At 42.7% G+C, this 18,741-nt stretch overlaps 1 protein-coding gene across 3 annotated transcripts in view; it reads right to left on the bottom strand.

The window, feature by feature from the left end:
* LOC112915455 (uncharacterized) overlaps positions 1-18,741 on the bottom strand; it is a 112,203-nt gene that overhangs the window by 36,181 nt on the left and 57,281 nt on the right. For all 3 annotated transcript variants that reach the window (XM_072736646.1, XM_025992818.2, XM_072736647.1), the window contains exon 8: positions 15,576-15,754. In XM_072736646.1, the coding sequence (XP_072592747.1) occupies positions 15,576-15,754 (179 nt within the window). The remainder of the gene's footprint in view (positions 1-15,575; positions 15,755-18,741) is intronic.

Raw genomic sequence — 18,741 nt, 5'->3', positions numbered from 1 at the left:
CAGTCATGGACATTTGAGGTCTCTCCATAGTTTGGCTATTGTTGATAATGCTGCTAGAAACATCGGGGTGCGTGTGTCCACTCGAATCTATATTTTTGTGTCCTTTGGGTAAATGCCTAGTAGTGCAATTGCTGGATGATAGGGTAATTCTATTTTTAACTTTTTGAGGAACCTCCATACTGTGCTCCAGAGGCGGCAATTTTCTTTTAAAACATTTTTCCCCCCAAGGAGGAGGGTTTAAGACAAAAACTACTATCATTTGTATTTCAAAAAGAAAAGGCAATTTACCACCAGATAATTAGGAAGGATGTAGTTGCAAAAGGAAGGATAGACCCTTAAACTGCAAATATTTTACTTATAAACAACTTCATACATTGTCCTTTAAACAATTTTTTTCTATGGCCCCTTTGAATAGCACCATGGAGCGGTGCTGGCATGTACATCCTAATTCTCACAGTCTTCTTTTTTTCAAATGCCATATTCTTGTACCTTTTTAGGGTTTTTTTTTTTTTTTTGGTAACTCATTTCTTAATGCCACATGGATTTTAACCTCTCCTATGACAGTTATCCACCTCCTTCATGTCTTCCTAACCACAGGGCTCAGGTCAAGCACCCCTGGTGTTATCCTTAGTGAATTCATGGTTTCACCAGTAGTGAGAGTGAACATTTTTGCATTTTCCTTTTTTGTTTGCTTTCTGGATGCTTATGGCCCACTCTACCCCCTTCACATTTTTGGTCTCACACAAATACACATTTTTGGCTCCTCTTCTCTCAGTATGTATTTGTTTCCACCCATCAATTACTCCCAATTATAAAAGCCATTAGAATTCTAAGGCTACCTTTTGTGATATTAGAAATCCTTGCATCTATGGCTCCAATCTTCACGTTCCTATTTTCTTTATTATTATTGAAAATGTCAAGTTACAGATTTTCAGAAACAACCCCTGAAACTTCATTATTTACTTGCAAAAATGGGAGAGGATTTTGACGAAAATTCTGTGTACAATTTCCAGCTAATTTTTTTCATTAGTCATTTGATGTGTATGTTAAAAGAAATAAAGACCTAACAAAACAAAACCACGTTGAAATCTCCACAGAGTTCTACGGCATGCATATTATTTCTCTCCATCACCAATGCCATCTCTTAGTTACAGAAAATGAGGTAAATTGCAAACCAACTCAGTTAACATTATTCTAGTTTCATCACAATGTCAACAAAGAAAGTATTAATTGTGCCTTCATTTTCAATGTGGGGCCTAAGCCTGTTCCCTTTGAAAATGTATATAATAGAGGTTATCAATTTATGCATATGTGCCAAGATTCCCGACACACAAGCTTATTCACCAGGAGCAGTCAGGGGTCACTTCTAGATGAAATTCATGTTTGGTGCACATCTTGCCCCCTAAAAAATACCATCTTTCCATTGTTCAGTCAACAATTTCCTTCCTGCCTTCTCTCCCGCCATCACTGGATAGTCTACAGTCCTGTCAAGGTGCCTCCTGCAGCACTAATTTCCCAGCAGGAAATTCCCCTCTCACCTCCTGCTCCCACTTTTAAGGAAGCGAATTATGGAGACTGGCATTCACCTTTAGAAGTTGTTGGCTTTTGGTATGCAGCAATGACAAACTGACTGGATCCAGGAATAGTGTAGTATTTATTTAGCATAGAAAGAATTCTCCAGGGGGGAAAAAAAGGGACAAAATGGAGATTGAGATTATGCTTGGTTATGGAAGCATTGGCATTCTGGTGGTGTGTGAAAGAAAGTTCATAAAATAGAAAACGTAAAAAAAAAAGTGGGGTTGGGAAGAAAGAGGGTGGAAGTGGCAATAAAGTGGCAAATGAGAGGATATCTTTCCTTCCCTGGTCTCCTGGTGAGGGACAAAGGCAAAACTGTCTCTAGGAGTGACAGATGCAACATTTTCTCTCAAGGATAGAGAGCTAGACCTTGAAGATGGTGAGGAAATTGTGTCAGGTCATGATCTCACATGATCCAGATCTCTACAAGGCTTCTTGATGTTTGACAGTCTGGAAAAACTCGTGTATCTTTTTTCAGAATAACATTTTAAAACGTGTTAATCAAAACACATAGGATTACACAGGAAATCAATTTATATACAGAAATACCATCTTCAAAATATTAAAGACAAATTTGTGATATAGTAGCACCTGCTTCTTTAGTAACACATGAAACAATAGGATCTGATAATAGGAACTGATAATAATTTGTAATAGGCCTTACTTTTAGAATAGTGATTAATAAACTATATTTTAATATATGAGCAAAAACTATATATGACATAAGGTATCTATAAAAGTTGATACAACAGCGAATTTTATGATGGTTTGTTACCTATTTTATAATTGAGGAAAACTTTTAAGTTTCAGATAGAGGTTACTGAAAATAAAGGAGTAACTTTTTTCACCATCCAAGTCCAAGAACCTTTTAATATTATGCTCTCAGGGGTCTTTGGGCTCCACGTTAAAAACTTCCACATCTGTAGGCTGGAGAGATCGGTCACGACATGGTAAAGGAGGGTGTCTCCAGTGAGATACGGGATGTAGGAATGGTGAAAAAGCATATGATAGCAAGAAAAAGTTTGGGATCACAGATAAATAACTAAGACGTTTCTGAGATGAGTTTTCTCTCCTTGACTCTTCATGGCATCGTCCAAATTCACCCTCTCATCTCTTGCCTGAAGTAATGCAAGGCTCTCTAACTCACCGTACAACTCAACCTCCCAACACTGCCCCACAGTCCTAAAGAAGAGCTCCATTTATCTGTCAGTATGCTTCTGGGGTTCAAAATTACTCAGTGATTCTGCATTGCCCCCCAAACAAGGTACAGCTCTCTATTCTGAATTTAAGGTTTGCTAGTATTTGGCTTTGGTCTATCTGTATGATCTAAATTTCCATTCGTCTTCCCCATATACCTCATGATGCAATCAGATTGGTCCACTTACAGTTCTTTGTTTGGGCCTGAGCACATTCTTGTCCAGCGTTTCCTCAGGCTGTTGCTTCCATCTGGAATTTTCCCCCCACATTATGTGTGCAGAAATCCTACCCAAGTTAAAGTTCAGTCACTATCCTTTGCAAGAGTAGGAGCTTTGTCCTATTCAACTTGGTTTTTAGACTAACGATTAGCTATGGCCCTTGCACAGAAAGAGCATTTTAAATTAACGAACAAGACAACTAACTGTGAATGGGATATGGGCGAAATTCCAAGATTATAGATTTCTAAGTTTTGAATAGGACCCAATGTAGTGTAATTCAGCATTAGGTTTAAAAGAGTAGGAAGAGGGCACTTGGCTAGCTCAGTTGGTAGAGCAGGAGACTCTTGAACTCAGGGTCATGAGTTCAAACCCTATGTTGGGCATAGAGCTCACTTAAAAGAAATAGGATGGGAGAAAGAATTTTAGTATTTGGGGATAAATATATAGGGAGTTGCTCAGCAATGAATTGGAGGTATTTTCTCACTTCTTTGTATGAAACAGTTTTCATTTTATCTGGCTTTATTACTGTATCTTGTTGTTCCTATTATTATCACCTCCCCCACCTAATGAAAAGTGAGAGGATGATGCATACTGGCTGGGAATTATGGTGGAATGAATATCAGCATCGGGGTAAGAGTTCTTGAGAATATCCTTTACAGGGAGGCCATTCTTTTTAAGGTTGCTTTTTACATAATTTTGACTCAGACTTGCCATTTCTTAAATGTTGTCTGCCTTTAACCTGTATGAGATTCTGGTTAGAAATTACGCTAACCAACTCCAGCTTTCCAGTTCCCATAGCACCCATTACAGAACAAGGCAATCTCATGGCTGCTGATGATGTGAGATCTGATGAATTCTCTGTTCCCTATAAATTATTCAAAGGCAATTTCAACTTACCAGAAATGAATTTCCCCTTTCTATGAAAAAGGCAGGTTTTGGTCATTTTCACCTTAAGATAACTTAATAGTACTCAAGACCAAATAGATGGATACAGAATATTTCTCAAGAAGTTTGTCCTGCGAAGGCCAAGCTGACCTAAATTCATATCTCTGTACCAGATTCAAATGCAACTTGATATCTGTTGGATGAAAGAGCTGGGTGAGAATTAATATTAAACTGACCTTGAGTTCTCTCAATTTCTGATGAAAAGTGTCAAGTTGCAAATGTTCTTTCTGTGCTTTCAGAACCCATTTTTCCGAGCCAAAGCGGGTGATACATTTGCAAGCTTTTTATTTTAAAATTTCTTGGCTAGTATTTTATACAGCTCATTTAATATCTTAATTCTTTGTAATATACCAACACCTCTGACTGCCTCACAAAATGGCACACAGCAAGAGATTTGGGGACCGTAGCTTAGTTTGCCTTGTCATCATCTCTGGCCCAAGGCAACAGGAGTTGGGCAGTCCAGGCTACTCTGCAATATTTAGGACAAAGATGACTCAGTTTAAATGGAAACATTATCCTAGTTCTGAGGCAAAGGGCAGATCTGCAAGCAAATATCCTCCATGTAAATGATGATGACAAATGTATCCCAAAGGGAAAAATGCAAATGGCATATGTACTTCTTGAATAATTTGCCTTAATCGTCCACTCTTAAACTTGTACCCTAAGAATTTCTTGTGAAGAACAAATACACAAATTTTAATTGACGGATTCTCCTTTTGCTGGTTGAGCAGATATTTCACTGAAATAAGGAGATGAGGCTATTTCAGGAAAAAAAAAAAAAGTATTATGGAGCCGGAGCCATCAAATAATTTCCACCCTGATGAAGCCTCTGACTTTTTGGTTAAAGCCTTTGAAGATGTGAATAATGGTTGAAGAGTCTTTAAGCCAAGGTTGTCGGGCTTCTGAAACATCTTAAGGCCCCACTGCTACAACTGCTGCTACTGGTAGGCAGTAGATAGCCTACTAGAAAAATCTACGCAAGAAAGAAGTTAGATGCTTTCTCTTCAAATTTTGGATGATAAAAAGAAAGAAACCAAGCATTAAGAAACCAAGCATAAACCAAGCATATATCAGTCTATATGAGGCAGCCTAATAATCCCACTCTTTTTGTTGGTATATTGGGGTTGGGAGGGTGGAAGAGTTAGTAAAACAAAACAACAACAACAAAAAACTCAGTACCTAACTACAGATGGGAGGTGGGTGGGCAAGAAGTCCAAATTTGCTCTTGCTTTTGTGGCCATAGTTTTCTAAGACAAATACAAAGATACCAGTGGATTGAGGAACACGCTAATTTTCTTCACCATTCCCAAAGCATTTGCCATGTCCTCATTGTTGTCTACTGCAGGAGTTGAAGGCACAACCTCCCAACCCACAGTTTCACTAATGGAACTTTCTTTCCTATGAGTCCCCAATAACTGGATGAGGTGAGGGCTCAATGCTCTTGAGATTTAGGAAGAGAACATTACTGCCCACAAAACTGTACCATTCGTAGGAAAAATAACACTCTGCCCTTGAAGAAAGCCCACGGTCCTCTGTTTATTCAAACCCAAAAGGAAAAGGGCTCCTTTTTATATTATAGATTTAAAAAAACCCACAAATTATAAAGGGAACTATTAAAGATCTCTTTAAAACTCCCTAATGTTTTGCAGGGTTTTTACCGTGAATTACTCCTCCCATCTTCTCCCAGAGGTGGTTTAGCCTTTTCCTACTCTGAAGAGCAGCGCCTGTGCTAGCAGAAATAGAAGGCCGTACTATTTGAGGAGCTGAAGGATTGGTAAAATGCAAATTCTACAGAGCATCAGTTCTCAACTTTAGTGTGGATGATATTCATGGTGTGTGTGTGTGTGTGCGCCTATTTATTATAATCTGTATTCTGATTGTTTATGACAATCCCCATCCCATGAATTCAGATTTGGAAAATCTGATGTGATGCCCACAGGGATGTGACAAGTGCCTGGGTGATTCTACTGTGTGGTTTCCAGACTACATTTGAAAAACAATGAGATGGAAATAAATGTGTAGGCTGTAGAAAAGCTCTTTTTAAGAGCTACTTTGAATCACCTACGGTGCGTATTTGGTGCCCTCTGTTTGTCCCTTTAGTAAATCTCTCCTGCTTTCTTGTGAGGCCTCCTCCCTGGCACCTCGGGGCAGCCCGCAGCCCAGTGTCACACTGCTGGCCTCCATTCTCCCCCACCGGCCCCAGGCTTGAGCTCCTTCAGGATCTTTCTATATACCAAGTAGTCGGTCTCAAGATGCAATATGATGAGCTACCTAATGCTTATTAAGGAGGTAATGATTGCCAAGAGCTTAATACTCCCTCCTCAGGGCCTTTGTACTAGTTGTTGCCTCTGCTGAAATCATTCCTCCTCTTTGTTTTATCTTAAATACCATCTTCTCCGACAAGCTTTCTTGACCATTCCTTGAGAATAGCCTCTCAGCCCCCTCCCTCCCCTCAGCCACTGTCACATCCAAATACTTGCCCACGTCTGAAATTAGCTTGTCTCGTTTCCATCTCTTCCCACAGTAAAGTGAAACTCCATGAGTTGGCTTTGAAAAATATTTTTACAGCGTTACCCCCTGGCCTATGAGAACTTTTCAGTAATTAATTTGCCAATGATGGAACGGATGTGAATTGCTCCCAGGAATGTCTTTTAGCAACAGATGACCTGGCCTGTGTCTCCGGGAGTCCCAGGTATTGGGGTTGGTCACCTGGGAAGTAGGCCATTTTTGGAAACTGGCTTCCTTCTAATTTACACCCTACACAGGTGGTATTTTTTTGTAGGGGAAAAAAAGGCAGAAAATCAGAAAGGTGATTTTTAAGTGTCGTTTTTTATTGGGTCTTCCTGATACTGGATAAATAGCTCCATTAGAATATCATCCTAAGGGGCGCCTGGGTGGCTCAGTGGTTGAGCATGACCTGGGTGGCTCAGGTCATGATCCTGGGGCCCTGGGATCGAGGCCCACGTCGGGCTCCCTGCATGGAGCCTGCTTCTCTCTCTGCCTGTGTCTCTGCCTCTCTGTGTCTCTCATGAATGAATGAATGAATGAATAAATAAATAAATAAATAAAATCTTAAAAAAAAAAAAAAGGAATATCATCCTAAGAATGTGGTCTTCTTAGGGCAGAAGCCTTTTCCTACATACACTTACACCCTCCTAACCCAGAACCAGCTGCTTGGTGCCATTGCATGGTTTTCTTATGGGAAATTACTCAGAGCTGGAGGCTGGTATCTAGTAAAAATCAGAGAATTTCAGGTGACTATCAGCCACCCTGGTTCAAGTGCTGCATCCTCTGTTGTAAATTATATACTATTTAATCCCCATTTTCTTATTTGGGGAAAGGAGAAAGCCAGTCTAAATTAATTTTCCAATCTCTCTGCATTCACAAGAATTTTGGGATTCAGACTATCCACGGGTTGGCTCTGAACAGCCATCTGTGAGGAAGCCCCACCACCTACTGGGCATCTCTTAAATTACAGATGAAGGTTTCGATGAGGTATTTCTGAAAGTTAAGACATGAGCTCATTAAACGTCTTAGTGGGAACTTGCAGATCCCCTTTTATATTGCCCATGCACATGTCCTGGCTCACCCCCTGCTTTCCGAATGCCACAAGCACCCCTCCATCCATTGGGTATTTATTTGTTCCACTCCTGTGAACTTCACCAACCTTACCTAACAGTTCCTGTCTTAGCCTCTCTTTGGTCCTGCAGCTTTCTCGAGGGGAGGACATGGTTACAGTGTGAGGACAAGAGGGGTGGGTAGGCAGCCAGCGAGGGCTGATATCTGGAGCAGCAGCAGATCAGCAGGCTGAGGTCCAGTTTGGGGCTGTGAACCTGGGAAACGGGTCAGGGACTGTGGTTTCCAGGTAGTTGGCGGGCAGCTTTTTTAAGCCAAGCAGACCTGAGTTTGAATCTGTACTCCCTTATGAGGCATGTGACCACAGGGTAGGGTAAAATGGGTCAAGGAGAGGGCATCTAGTATTTGAGACTATGTGTCGGTTGGCTTACAAATGTCACTTAATTTAATGCACGTAAGAGCCTTATGGGGCGGACGTCAAGCCCCGTGGAATGTCAGTGGCCCACTGCTCTTCTCATCCCACCCTCCTTCCCTGGGTAATCTGGGCACGGTTATAATCCCAACAAGCACAGGAGAGCAGAAACGGATGCCTGAGTTAGAAAACAAAGTGAAAGACCCCATCGGACAACTCGTTCTAAGAGTTTGCCTGAAAAAGGGGGAGAAGAGAGAAAGTTGCAAGAAATATGCATTCAGGGGAGTCGCCCCTCTGGATGGCAGAGACAAATAGGCCTTTGGATCTGGAAAAAGGAGGATCAAAGATGTAGGCGGACAAGGCCAGACACAGCCAGGGCGGGCCATCCTCCCACCAAGAGGCTTACATCTAGCAGGAAACTACTTCATAGCAGCATTTGGCTCCACTGACCACTCCTACCTTTTTGAAGCCCGTTTATTTCTGGCCTTTGGGAACATAAGACTCGTCTCACTGTCTGTTCCTGTTCACACTCTGATCTGGGTCCTCATTCCTGCACCAGACTTCTGACCGGCTCTGTCCTCTGTCCAATGGCGTTGACCTTAGCTCTCTTCTCTTGTGATCTCCGTTCTCCTTAGTTTATCTCATGGCATGTGGTGCCAACCCTACCCACAAACGATTAACACACCCGAGTCTCTTGCCAGACTTCTCCCCAGACCTCCAATATCCTGTATCCCCGTAGAGTCACCTGGGCACCTGCAGGCAAGGAAGCACTCTGGTAACAAGCACAACCATAAGGGGCCATCAGAAATCACCTATATTGCTTCCTCCTACTTCCCGGTGAAATGAATTCTGTGAGCCTGGTTTTCCTCTTCTTCTTGGATTAATCCTTTGGCCGATACCAAGAGCTACCCATTTCCTGGTAACTCTTAGTTTCCTAAAAGTCATACAAAAAAAAAAAAAAAAAAGGATTCTAAGATTGGAGGCTGTAGAGCTAGACTGACCTTCAAAGCCCACACTCCATCCTACTTCAGCTTGTCCCCGTTTAGTTTTAGGGCTTTGCAGCTTTTGAAAGCAAATAGTCAGCATCTGGTCACCATTGGAAGGGGACGTAATTTCCTTTCCTGTCGTTGAAGGAAATCAAAGAGAAATAGGTCTCATTTACAAAGAGATTCGAGACACATAACAAAACTCATGAATCCTATTTCGTGCTCCAAATTTTAATCTTTGTTCAAAATGAAGTCTCCCACACTGTTGTGTGTCATTCAGCCCCTTGGGCTCCTCCTCCAACATAGCAAAGTCTACGATCAGAAACTCCCAAAATAGAGACACGTATTTGAAGCGTTACATTGTAAAGCCTGGTGTCTCCCAGTCCCCACTGCGCTGCCCACACACACCCACGCCTGGGGCCTTGCACACATGGAGTCATAGAACAGACAAAGGCTGGCTTGTTCTGCTACAACATACAGAGAATGCTTCCTTTTGTTTGGAACCTGGTTGAACATTCAGTCTTATCCTTCACAAAGTTCAGTTTCTCTCGCGGTTCCTACGAGCTAGAGATCCCCGACTTTTAGGATGGATGGCTTGCAAGGGAAACACATCCATCAGCTCTTCCTCGGTTTGACCCTACCCTCAGGAGCACTCACACTTCGGTGTCTCATACCAGAAAAACAATGACAAAACATGTTTCCCGTCATCCTTCCTCTTTTGGCTATCATCAGAACTGCTATTTTAGTGACGGCAGATAATTAATTAGTATAGATTCGATTACTGAGAAAAACAGAAAAGTTGAAGTGTATCTATAAATGCCTCTTCAAATACTTCAGAAGGCTCGTAAGACAGTGACGTATAATGGGGCTAAAACCCAGCAGGGGATGGGCCCCACATTGGGGTCACTTCTCCTGAAAAGGCTGAGGAGCTAAAAAGAGCTCTAAGGACTTAAGGGAGTTCAGGCCCCATCAGGGAAGTGGTCGTGACAAGTCAGGCCCTGAGGTAGAACCCCAAAGAATGACCCTGGCAGTTACGTTGAATGGTAAAGCAACCCGCCCTCACAAGGACTAATTGCCTTACAATTATTTTCATGCTGGTTAGAAGATGACCTTGGACTAGGGCTTTTGTCGTCCTAACAGAAACAAAACTGCAGAAATGACAGGTAACAGAAACAAATCAATAGGGGATCCTGATAAAGGATGAAATTTAGCATGACTAGGATCACTATGTTCACAGATAAAAGACAAGTGGAAGCATTTCAGCTCATGCAGGTAATTATAAAAAACAAGTCAAATGAAAATTGGGACTGAATATATAATTATTAAAATTAGGAACTTTGGTGGTAGGGGGGTTAATTTGCTATTAAACCAGACAGCTGGAAGGATGTCAGAAAAATATCCACAGCATAAAGCACAAAGAGACAAGGAGAGTGTTCTTTTGGCTTTCTGTTGACTTAAGGAAGACGTTGCCCGGTTAAATGCTCGAAGATGCAGGGACAGACGAATGCCCACGGAACAAGGTAGATATGTGGATAAATATAAAAAAATATTGGCTGTATAAAAGCATGTTAATAATGTCTTAGAGGACTTGCAATCTGTATAGAATTAAAATACATGGTAACACAAGCGGACTACCTAGGGCATGGCTGAGTTACATGCCGCGATGCCCATCAACGAGCATAAATACAAATTTACATTCAATTCTAAGAAGTTTAAGCACATTGTAATATTTCTGGTGATCGCGGAAAGAATGGTAAAAGGCTTACTAACCCCCAAGTTAAGTGGAATTGTAAAAACTATTTAATTAATTGAAAGGAGGCGAGAAAGGTGAAGGAAAGAAACAGAATAGAGAGACAAATGGAAAGTAAAAACAAGGACAGTAGATGCAAACCCAATTATATAAGTAATTACAATAACTGTAAATGAGCTACACCCTCTTCAGTCCGCACGTTCGACCGTTTCTCTAGTCTCTTTCAGAGGCAAGCTTTACAGAAGACTGGTCTACAAATGCTGTTTGCACTTTTCCAATTCACACTAATGAGCTGTTTCACTCTGTATGAGCCAGATGCCTCTTACCAAAGAGTCCAAGGACTTTGTAATGCCAAATTCATTGGCTATTTCCTAACCCTCAGCATAGCGTGGCCTTGCACAACACTGGGAGACACTGGTGACCTTCCTTTTTTTGAAACTTTAAAAAAAATCTTGATTCCCTGACACACGTTTTGTTTATATTTCTCTGGCTACCCCTCTCAACCACCTTTCCTCTTTCCTTCTGCTCTGTCCACCCTTGGGGTTTCGGTTGAGGGCTCTCTTTTCATCTCACTAGATTCTCTCCTCGAGCAATCTCATCAATTGCCGTGGCCTTAAATACTATATATGTGCTATTCTATAATGATGGAGTATATATGATACCATAAATCCTCTCTCCATACTACATAGTAGTTCAAATTGAACTACTGATCTCACCTTACCCTGTGCCCTTATCACCTATTCCCTCTTCAGTAAATGACACCTTATTCAACCAGTTACTTTTGCTAAAACTTCGAGGTCATCCTTGAATGACCCTTATATGCACTTTCTCTGCCACATTTAATTCATTGCCAAATACTGTGGTTTTTATCTTTTAAATGTATCGGGCGATCTAACCACTGAGCTTCATTATTCCAACCCTGGTCAAGACCAAATATCTCTTCCTGCTTAGGCTATGGCACTAAGCTAACTAACTGGTATTTTTATTCAACTCCTGTCCTCTTCCAATTTATTCTACACATAACAGTCAGAATGTGGTATGATCTTTGGGAAATTCCTTTGCCTAAGATATTTTGGTGACTTTCTTTCGTAGTTAGGAGAACATCCAACTATCCCTGTCATTGACTCAGGGCCCCATATAACCCACCTTCAACCTAACTCTTTAACCTGACCTGTTGCCTTCCCCACCTTCTCCTTGCCCTCTGACTTAGCCACACTGGGCTTTCTCTGAGATCTTCAAACTTGCCAAGCTTTTTTTCCAACTTGGGGAGCACTTCACAGATCTTTTTTCTGTTTGGAGAATGTTCATCCCAACTTCCTGTCTGGCTAATTTTTATTCCCAACCCTCAGGCCTCAGCTAAAATGTTATATCCTCAAGAAGGAATGCATTTTCTATTCCCCATTTTCCTAATTTATACTTGACCTTTCGTTTTGCTTTTGTGCCAGTTGTGAGCTTGTTGATTTTCAGCTCCAAATTTACTTCTCGATATATGCTCCACAAGAATCGATGGAATGACTTTCCATAGTTCCTTCACAGAACACCTGGTGGTAAGCTTTTTTCAGTAGAGGGCGCTGGAGGCACATTGCAGGAGGAAGCATGCTCCTGGTCCTTGCAGTGGCTCAGGAGGGGTCTGCAGTGTGGGTATGTGGATGCCTGGGGGTGTTTTGTCCCAACATGCTGTCCCTGGAGACCTTGCAGCCCCAGTGTGGCCTAGTGATCATTTCCTGTAGCCCTCTCCACATGGACATCCTTCTTATGCCCCAGGCCTCCTGCCCATCCTGGTATACCCTTTCCCTGTGTTCCCTTCTCCTCCCTCCTAGAAGCCCTCCCCATCCCACCACTCACCAGACAGTCTTCCCCACAAGGACACCTTGTGCCCCAGGCCTCCTGCCACACTGGCAATCCTACTCCTGTCACATACCCAGGCCCAGGCTACCAGCTTCTGTTTATCTCCCCCATCTGTGATCCAAAGGGATCTGTTTGCCCTGTGACTTCACAGTCCATCTGGCCCAGTTTCAAACCAGCGAGCTGCCCTCCATCCAGTGGACTCAACTACATTTCCCAAGGAGATCTGAATGTCCAGCCCTGGAGAGGGTCCTACTTTTGAGTGTGTCCTTGCTTGAATATTTCCCTTGATACCATATAGTATTTTTTAATAGCCTATAGTTATTCTCTTATCATAGTTTAATAATTCTTTATATTAAGCTTCACTTGTTATTGTACCTTTGGTTGGATCCAGGCTGCTACTGTTCTCCTCTCTTGCCCTATAGTTTTACTCGTAGTACCACTCACAATTTCCAGTTTATTTGTGAATATATTCCTTAATAGCGGTCTTTTCTTTGTAACCATAAGCACAAACAGGGCAGGTACCTTGTCTTTCTCGTATGTGTTTCCAGAGTTTAGCATAATGCCTGGCTCATAAGAGCACTCGATAAATATTTATTGCTTGAGTGAATACTGTATGACTGAGTTCATTTTCCGCTAATTTATTCTGTTATGTTCTTACTGTGCCCCTTTAACTCTTCTCAGTCATTGCCATCTCTTCTAAAGATCAGACGTATTATATTCTGGAATTTGCAGCTCCACAAGGCATCTGATTTTGGTTCTTTACAAACAAAATAACACCTTATTTTTGTATTTTACCATCTCCATGTTAAAACCTACCGTAGCGATGGTGTTCTGTGTCCAAACTTATATAAGACCCACATTTCTTTCCCAAAGAGGACTAGAAGCAGTTAAAAAAAAAAAAAACTATCTTAATTTTAACCATGATACCGCCACACTTGTAATTTTCCACATAAATTCTACCCCAGGATTCGTGCACTCAAATCCTTATAGGGCCTACTGGGTAATTCAAATAACTGGGCTCAGTGTAAGGAAATGAGGAGTAGTAGGGATTATGGCAAATTGGACAGCACATGCTTCACCTGAATGCATTTAATTAAAAAATTTATAAAAACATTGTGCAAGCCAAACATAACATCTGCAGGCAGCACCAGTCCCGAGACTGCCACCTGGCAAATCCAGACCTAAAGCCCTGGATCCAGGAGCCATTCTGAATTTCAAGAACCAGGAACCTTAAAATATAGGGTACCTGACATAAGTTGCTTTATGTATTTGTTTTGCTGAGAGAAGCCATGAGAGAAAAACTAGCATTGTTTTGTCACTATTTCACGAGAGGAAACAAAAATTATCACTGAGAGGTGGAAAGGACACCTCTCAGGATAAAGGACTATCTATCCCATCAAAGATAAACTGGTAAGCTTGCATTATTGTTTTTATTTTTGCCCTTTGACTCTAGATGGGAACACACTTTGCCATGGGACTAGCCATGGAAATTCTCAGTTCCATGAGAATTACCTTGAAAAAGCTTAAAAAAGACCATACGGTTTCCAGGACCCCTTTAGGGGGCATGGGGGAAAGAGACGGTTTTTGCATGTACTTTGGAAAATCCTTCAGGGGCTTCTGAAGCATACCCAGGTTAGAAGCTTCTGGTCTGTTTCACTTTCACAGTCAGAACAGAGAGAACAAGGCCGGACCATCATTTCTCATCCCTGCTTACAGAGAATCCTATTTTCCTGCACTGGAGGGAGACAAAGTTTTTTCAAAGTGGCAGAGGCTCACATTCCTACAAAAGGCAGACACCTCTTCGTGACTGTCACAAATAAGTGATTCACAGTCTAGGAAAAGAAGATTCTTGGCCATGCTACAATAGGCAACATTATGCCTCATTTTTTTGAAAAAAAAAAAAAAAGGTACTGATCTCTTTATTGATAAATTCCTTTCCTCAATCCAGAAAGGAAATAAGGTTTTAAATATATATATATATATTATATTTAAATGTATAAAGAGTATATATATACTCTTATACATACATATATATAAAATACAAAAAGAAAAAAAAAGCAGCAGCTTGACCTTAAGAAACTAGGGCAATGTAAAATAAAGGCAGAAAGAGCTCGTGTCCTATATAAGGGAAACAACCAAAATTCCTGTTTTTTTACATTATTAGAGGTAGGTTGCACCTGTGGTTCAGAGTGAAGCCAAAAGAGCAGAAGACAGTGGGAAGGAGTGAACGCTCTCTTGAACTGGACAGCTTCCACGCTCCTAGAGGAGGGAGTTGCTATTCAGCTCCCATCAACTTGTTTGCTAGGGATTTTTTTCAAGAGAAGTTGGAAATCAGGATTTCTGTGGGAAATCTCTGGATTTTATGATGTTTGCATCTGATTACGGAAATTAAATGCCGTATTGCACAGGGCTAGCAAAACACTTCCACAGACAGGACGTGACCCCTGGGTTGGCAGTCTGAAGTGCACCCCAGAATCCCTCAAGGTGCCTTCCCCAGCTCCATGGGCCCAGGCCCCATCCCAGGCCTGCTGGAGGAGAAACATCTGGGAGGAGGATCAGATCTGCATACTCCTCTAAATATTCCAACCTTCACCTAGAGTTAGAAATTGCTGCTTTAATGAAATCTGGGAAATGAAACAAGGTACTCCAGGCAGCTTCTCGGAGGCTTCAGAAGCCTTGCTAACATCAATCCCCGTAACCTAGGGAACAGTGCTCAGGCACTGCGGTCCAGCGAGATGTTAGCTGCACTTTGCCTTCGCCTACTTTGATTTCTCTAGGGTACTAGGTATGCAGTTTGGTTCTTATTTTCTTGGCTTTGATAAGGAAATTTTCACAGAGGATCTGAAAATAGGAATAAACGAGATAGAAACTTATGCCAGCCTTGATTTATGCAGCAGCAGAGAAAATAAATTACAATTCTCTGTACCTCTGGAGAAGGAAAAGTACTTTAAAAGTCACAGGAGAGAACACTGTGTCCAGACTCCTACAACATGGTACCTCGTAAGACAAGACTTCGGGAACGGGCTGATGACACTTCCCAGGGTTTCTTATTCTTACCCCCAGTTTACCTTCTTGTGTCTGTAATAGTGGAGGCAGCCGTCATGCTTCAGCACAAACCACCTCTTCCTCCAACCCTTCACAAAGCCCGAGTGAGTCCTCTTATGGAGGTAGCCGCGGCAGGTGGGCCAAGGAGTATTGGGACAGCGACTGATGTCAGATCCCACCACGAGGGTCAAGATGTCCGGACCTACAGAAACGAATTTGGGATAGTTCCGTGGCTGAAAATCTTACCATCAACTGGGAGAGGCTGTGGCTTTTCAGAAGGAATGGGTGGAAAGGGGGTTATTGTTCACGCAAATGGAATGCACGAAATAGAATCCTACAGGTGGAACGAATGAGGGAGAGTTCCTCAGGGATTCAGTCCCCTCTTTGACCCATAACTCAGATGGGGCTGACCTGGATGTGGGAGCCAAGGTTCCTGGCTCTTCCTTTCATATTCAACCATTTGGTCTTGTGAGCTTCTCAGGCTGGAGGACTCATGTCTGTTCGTTCTCACTGTCTGTCATGATGTCAAGCTAAATCTTTAATATACTTTGATTTACATCTGACGAAGGAAGGTGGGTGGTGTTTGGCTTTGCTATCTCATGTTCCTTCAAGATAATTAGCCTCCTTGACTTGGGTTAGCTAAAGGGAGGATCTAAACCATGCTAATAGATGGGCTGCCCGTATTATTTCTGATCAAAATTTCTTAGGAACTCAGAAGAAGACAAATTCTAGGAAAGCTGAGGCAGAAAGGTTTGTACCCTCTCTTTCTTTCCTATCCAACTTAGTGCTGAGGGTTTGACCCTGAGTTTCCAGGTACCTGTCCTCTTTCTCAGAGTGACTTCCTTGGGGCCTAGACCTCAGAGGTGCCCCCTTTCCTCTATGATCACTATGGTGCATAGCTGTGGGGGGAACTGTCCCTGTCCCTAATAATATGAGGTCACCAGTTACCAATCGTGCTTTGATGCTGCCAGCATGGAAACAGACTTTCATCATATGCCTACCTCTTGATACCTCAAGAAAATTCTCTGAATGTCACTCAGACAGACAGCAACCCTGACATGCTTTGAAGACTGCAAATGGGGTATGACTTCATTTACAATTCCTCTGGGAGGGAGGCCACATCCCTGAAGGGGGACATTTGGCCTTAGCAGCGCTGACTTCATCATGATGTCTGACATTGAGATTACCGATCTGTTTAGAGCTGTCTATGGAAATGGGGGTCAGTGAGGAGACTCCTCTTATATAAATGACAAGCTCCAACCCAGGGGATCATTCCTGGCTGAGCCACATGGCCCTGAAAATAAAGATTTGTCCCAGAAAGGCTGACACAGTCTTAACTTTAGCAGCACGCAAAGCACCTTGGTAATTAAATAACTCTGTGTGTCAAGATAATTCTTCATTGCCATGTAAATACATTTTAATTTATTGAACTGCCCTTAAGCTCCTGTCAAAAACACATCCAGAGAAATTAGAAGAAATGCTCCAGATTGACCGGCAACCCACAAACGTCTTTGTCTTTGGACTTTAGTCCCCGAAGAACTGCACTGTGGACTCATATGCATAGTTGACACATCTGCCAATTTATTTATGTACTGCTGCAGCGGGCTGCCCCCTGAGGTCATTTTCCTCTTGCTTACACAGACTGCATATGGGTTTCTCTGATACTGATCAGGGGAAGCTTGAGTTTCAGCTGGCCGTAAACATAACTTGGTTCACCAGAAAATTCTCTCTGGAGCGGGGATACAGATGGTCCTGCTGCAGCGCGGCGTCATCATATTAAAGGAAAGTCTTTCACATTCAGAGTTAGGACATGATCCTGATACACAGGGGGTTGCCGATTTCCAAGCAGCTGCTGTGCGATGGGGGGTTTATATTCTTTGAGGGGCTAGGAGCCCCTGGGTATGATAGACTTTAGATTATTATTTTTTATATTATTTCCAAATTAGATTATTTATATAGTCATTGAAGTGTGTGTGTGTGTGTGTGTGTGTGTGTGTGTGTGTGTTAAAAGGACTAATGACAAAGTACAAGCAAACCCTTTTGGTTTTACTACTTATCAATTTACTGGGATTGAAGAACATGGAAAGTTCCTAATTTGGTGCTTCTCAAACAAATGTAGATGCAAATCACCTGGTGCATTTATGAAATTGCTGCCTTCAGTCAGTAGGTCTGGGATGAGTCCTGAGAGCCCATGTTTGCTGCAAGTTCTCTCTGGATGTTGGACCATAATTTTGGGGCCAAGTGGCCAGGCATCTCTCAGTTGCCAAGAGGCTCTGCTCACCAGCCCGGTCCTGGTCACCGACCACTACGCTTCCCTTCCCTTCCTTGACTACGATCCAGTTTCCCCACTCTGCTTTCTTTCTCAACCACAATAGTTTGCAACAACAAGATGATTAGCTTGGCCCCCTTACTTATGTCTCTGAGTGTCTCCCCACCTTGGAGAAGGGAAACACCCAGCCGTTGCCTCTCTCTGCTGGGCTGCCCAGAAATCTTGCTGGCGTTTTGGGAAGGGGGAAGACCCAATGGCCTGCAGGGAGAGTCCAGAGCACCATTTGCCATGATGAACAAGGTTGAAAAATCCACGTCTAGCAAATACAGTTCTTTGGTGATGACGTCGTCCTTGACCAGACAAGCCCCCCTCCAGCAAACTCTTCTTCCCTTGGCACTTTGGCCTGGAGTTTGGGAAGTTGGGAGTTGTGGGCCAGGTTATTTACAGCTACAGGAGAGAGCAAAACGATTTCTCTTTCTAATTCACACTTTCTCTCTGGATCACTGTCTTCTTATTATGCCACCAATCTTACACTGTGTCAGAGTCGCACCTCTGCTGTCAGACAAACTCCACCACCCCCACAGGCGCCGAGGAAAAATGTGCAAGACGTGTGCGGCCCCTGAGGCTGCGTGGGGGGCTGGCCCCTGGTCAGCTGCCCAGGTCCCAGACTCCTGCACTGGGCTTTGAGTCGAGCTGCTCTTGATGACAACAAAGGAGCCCACAGGCCCAAAGGGCTCCCAGTTTGATTGAGCTTCATTGTTTTCCTTTCCTCTTTCTTTGCAGCATTTTCCCTCCATGATTAAATCTCCTGTTTTAGCCTGCAAGTAACTGGCCCTGCAAGCGCTCAACGGGTTGGGTTGGGGGCGGGGGGGGGGGGGGGGGGGGCGGGGATGAGGGACTTCACCAAACAGGGACTCCCA

Source organism: Vulpes vulpes, chromosome 14 (assembly GCF_048418805.1).
Source record: "Vulpes vulpes isolate BD-2025 chromosome 14, VulVul3, whole genome shotgun sequence".
Taxonomy (NCBI): Eukaryota; Metazoa; Chordata; class Mammalia; order Carnivora; family Canidae; genus Vulpes; species Vulpes vulpes.
This window is presented reverse-complemented; position numbering and strand designations above follow the sequence as displayed.